At 37.2% G+C, this 4,473-nt stretch overlaps 1 protein-coding gene across 2 annotated transcripts in view; it reads right to left on the bottom strand.

The window, feature by feature from the left end:
• Positions 1 to 4,473, bottom strand: part of LOC106884231 (anaphase-promoting complex subunit 4) — a 96,100-nt gene that overhangs the window by 77,042 nt on the left and 14,585 nt on the right. For both annotated transcript variants that reach the window (XM_014935494.2, XM_052976733.1), the window contains exons 12-14: positions 3,185 to 3,258; positions 1,684 to 1,836; positions 827 to 882 (exon numbers count right to left, since the gene is read on the bottom strand). In XM_014935494.2, the coding sequence (XP_014790980.1) occupies positions 827 to 882; positions 1,684 to 1,836; positions 3,185 to 3,258 (283 nt within the window). The remainder of the gene's footprint in view (positions 1 to 826; positions 883 to 1,683; positions 1,837 to 3,184; positions 3,259 to 4,473) is intronic.

Below are 4,473 nucleotides of genomic sequence, written 5' to 3'. Positions count from 1 at the left end.
TGTAGCTTATATATGAATTGTACAAAGTGTATTAAAAAATGAACAAGCCATCTAAAAGAAATGAGAAAAATTGAGCTAAACATTCAAATATTACATCTGTGTATTTATTTTGAAAAATTACTGATGTGAAATCAAGTGTTGAAACAGATATTGTTATATTTCAGAATGGTCATTTATTATTATTTTTTTTTTTAAAAAGCCAATTAATACACACTGTCAATAGGCCAGTTACTGCAATATTTGTCCTGAGGCGGTGATCTGGCAGAATTGTTAGCATGCCAGGTGAAATGCTTAGCGGTATTTCGTCTGTCTTTATGTTCTGAGTTCAAATTTCACCAAGGCCGACTTTGCCTTTCATCCTTTCAGGGTCCATTAAATAAGCACCGGTTATGCACTGGGATCAGTGTAATCGACTTAATCCCTTTGTCTGTCCTTGTTTGTCCCCTCTATGTTTAGTCCCCTATGGGCAATAAAGAAATAAATACTTGTCCTGAGAGAACATTTCTTACGGATATGCTATGTTCAAAGAACAGTATCAGAAGGAGACAAAAAGTCATGCCACCACTGGTCAGCATGGACACCAGCTGCACTCAGGCCTTTTTAGGTGTTCTCACTGGTGATGGAAGGATTAACTTTTTAACCTGAGTAAAAGCAAGTTTGCTTAAATGTTGTTTTGTTTTTTCTCCTCAACCCTGATTTCTTGTTTATTAATTCATTAAGCAGTTTTCCTTCTGCTTCATTGTAAACAGAATTAAGAACATATATAGAAAATCAAAACACGTCTTTCCCAAAATAGATAAGAGTTGAATTAACACTCTGAACTTACCAACATACAACCATCGGAAAAAGGCTTTTAAACTTTTAATACTTCGGTCAATTACTCTAAAACAAACAAAAGAAAAACACTGAATAGATTGTAAATTAGCAATGAAAACAGACGTAATGGCGTTTTGAAGGGGGTCTTTTTTTGTTTTTGCTTTTTTTTTGTTTTGTTTTCTTTTGTATATGACTTTTTCCCATACAAGGCTTGAGGCCACTGTAGTGTAAGGGGCTGCAAAGATAGAAAAAAAAAAAGAGCAGCTTTCGAGCATTGGGTGTCATGGAAGCAAAGTGACTGAGTTCCTTTCAAGCGTTGGGCCTCAGTGAGCCAAAGTGGCTGAGTTCTTTTGTGTTAGGCCTGACGGAAGCAATGACCGAGACCCTTGACATTATGTCATGCTTGAGAAGAAGACCCATCAAGCCATGCAAACTCGCAGAAGTGGCAGCTACTGGTGTCGTGCCGGTGGCATGTAAAAGCATCCATCACACTCTAAGAGTGGTTGGCATTAGGGAGGGCATCCAGCCATAGAAAACCATGCCAAATCAGACTGGAGTCTGGTGCAGCCTTCCAGCTTCTCAACCACATGATTTTGGGTTCCACTGCATGGCACCTTGGGCAAGTGTCTTCTACTATAGCCTGGAGCAGTTTGGGAAACGAGACCAATAGAATAAGTACCAGTCTTTACAAAAAAATAATAAGTACATTCGACTAAAATTCTTCAAAGCATGGCTGCAGTCTAATGAGTAAAACAAGTAAATGACACACACACATGTAACCTTTCATAGATATTCAATATAATTTTTGTAGACAATATTTAAAGAACAAGATAATGATACAAACAAAATAATAAAAGAACAACTTACTGGTGCAGTTCACTAGCCTTCATCACAAAGGTACAAGAAGCCATAACTGCTTCATGTAAACTCTTACTAGTCAAACCTACAACACCAAATCTGTCGTACCACATTGACATACCATATAGATCTCTGAGATGATTCATTATTGATACTCCAACACTAAAATCAGGAGAAAATAAATACGTTTGTCAGCTAATTTATAAAAAGAAACAATATCACAATGGAACTTAGCATTTAACTATGGTAAGCAGTTTATATACTAATCTATCTTTTGTTGAGAAATGTCATGCAGGAAACTATTTTCTGTTATGTCAAATTATATCAAGTTTATTGAAGCAATGTGATTTGTGAGTGTGATCGTTACCAGCATCGCCTACCTGGCACTTGTGCCGCAGCTTCGCGTTCCTGGCACGTGTAAAGAGATTCGAGTGAGATCGTTGCCAGTGCCGCTGGACTGGCTCCTGTGCAGGTGGCACATAAAATACACCATTTTGAGTGTGGCCGTTGCCAGTACCGCCTGACTGGCCTTCGTGCCAGTGGCACGTAAAAGCACCCACTACACTCTCGGAGTGGTTGGCATTAGGAAGGGCATCCAGCTGTAGAAACTCTGCCAAATTAGATTGGAGCCTGGTGTAGTCATCTGGATCACCAGTCCTCAGTCAAATCTTCCAACCCATGCTAGCATGGAAAGCGTACATTAAACAATGATGATGATTACTAGAATAACCATGAAATTTAATTTCACAGTAAAAGGATTATGTTCAGAAAAATGTAAACCTAACAAAGAGAAGTTTTTGGTATTATTTGCAATGTTACAGCTTTACTAATGTTATTAACTGTTATGTAACTATTCTATAAAGTATAAGATACATAGATAATCACAGATAAGAAGCAATCTAATAAGCATTTAGAATATAAGAGATGATAACAATATGAGGATCAACATCATTTACTGTCTGTTTTCCATGATGGCATGGGCTGGAAGTTCAACAAGAGCCAGTAAGCAAGAGGACTGCATGAAGCCCCAATGTCTGTTTTGGGATGATTTCTATAGCTTGATACCCTTCCTAGTGCCAACCACTTTACAGTGTGTACTGGGATTTTTTTTTTATTTGGGACTGGCACTTGTGAGGTAACCAAGTAACTCACAAGATAAGACCTACAATTGAGAGTAGTGTAGTATTGAGCGGGGGGTATGCCAGATGAAGGGAGGCTAAAGCATGATAAAGGAACATCTTCAAGTGTCTTGCTTTAGAGGAGATACATAGCTAATGTCGTTGAAAAAGAGAGAAAATTATGAAGATGTGCCAGGGCATACCCTCAAGAGACAGGAAAGTGAATATAAGGAAAGTGATAGAGAGGATTGGACAGGGCGAATGGGTAAGTAAATTTGTAAGAGTATGAAAGGAGAAGAAAAAAATAAAAGATGTACTGCTTAATAAAATGAAAACAGACGAAAACAAGCAGTAGTAAATATATCAGAATTAATAATCCAAAAAAAACTTACTTTTGAAGACGGACTACCAGTTTTTGTATACTTAGATAAGATGACTCAATAGAAAGACCAAGCTTTTTGAGACCCTGAAAAATCATCAATATGTCAAAAATATAATATATAAAGGATTAATTAATGATAAAATATTTTTATAAAATAAGTCTGAGTTTCAAATAATCATCTATCCCAGTGGTTCTCAACCAGGGTCCATATAAGATTTTATCATTAAAATTTATGCACAATAAATTGGTTATACTTCTACAATATACAAAATATTTTAACAATTTTTTTCATACAATTCCTACTTATAATGACTAAAAAGACCCTACCACTATATTATGCCCTCACAGGAAAGGTACATAATTTTGCTTGCTTCAGTCCACTAGGCTGACATCATGTACAACTCCTACTTTACAACCAAATGGCTAGATGTATGGAGAGAGAATACAGGAGTACCTTAACATATATACAAATATATATTTCCCCAAAATTATCCTTCCCATGCTGTTATAGAAACATATTCAAAAATGGAGAATAAAGAAAATGATAAATTGCTTTCGAAATGGTAACTACTAATGTAATTTCAATCTTCAGAAGTTATATTGCCAGGGCATAGTAGTGTGGTTAAGAATTTTACTTCTTAAATTTGTGGTTTAAGGTTCAGTCCCACGGCATGATACCTTGGGCAAGTGTTTTCTACTAAAGCCCCAAGTTAACCAAAACCTTGAGTGGATTTGGTAGGCAGAAACTGAAAGAAACCCATCATACATATGTATATATGTTTGTAATATTTGTACATACTTGTGGGGGAGGGGTGCATGCATGTGCATGTGTGTATGTACACTTGTGTGCTTGCATGTGTGTTTATGTTCATGCCATCTAATCTTGACATTGTGTGATAGATGTAAATGAGTGTGCCATTGTACAAGCAGTGTCATTTCCAATCTTCTATGAAAACATCCAGTCATGGGGAAATATTACTTTGATTGAAAACATGTGAGGGTTGGTTACAAGAAGGGTAACTGACTGTAGAAAAACTGTTTCAATTATTTCTGTCTGACCTACATCATCATCATCATCATCATCATCGTTTAACGTCCGCTTTCCATGCTAGCATGGGTTGGACGATTTGACTGAGGACTGGTGAAACCGGATGGCAACACCAGGCTCCAGTCTGATTTGGCAGAGTTTCTACAGCTGGATGCCCTTCCTAACGCCAACCACTCAGAGAGTGTAGTGGGTGCTTTTACGTGTCACCCGCACGAAAACGGCCACGCTCGAAATGGTGTCTTTTATATGCC

The sequence above is a fragment of the Octopus bimaculoides genome, chromosome 2 (genome assembly GCF_001194135.2).
Source record: "Octopus bimaculoides isolate UCB-OBI-ISO-001 chromosome 2, ASM119413v2, whole genome shotgun sequence".
Taxonomy (NCBI): domain Eukaryota; kingdom Metazoa; phylum Mollusca; class Cephalopoda; order Octopoda; family Octopodidae; genus Octopus; species Octopus bimaculoides.
The sequence above is the reverse complement of the archived record's forward strand: the minus strand, read 5'-3'. Positions and strand labels throughout refer to the sequence as shown.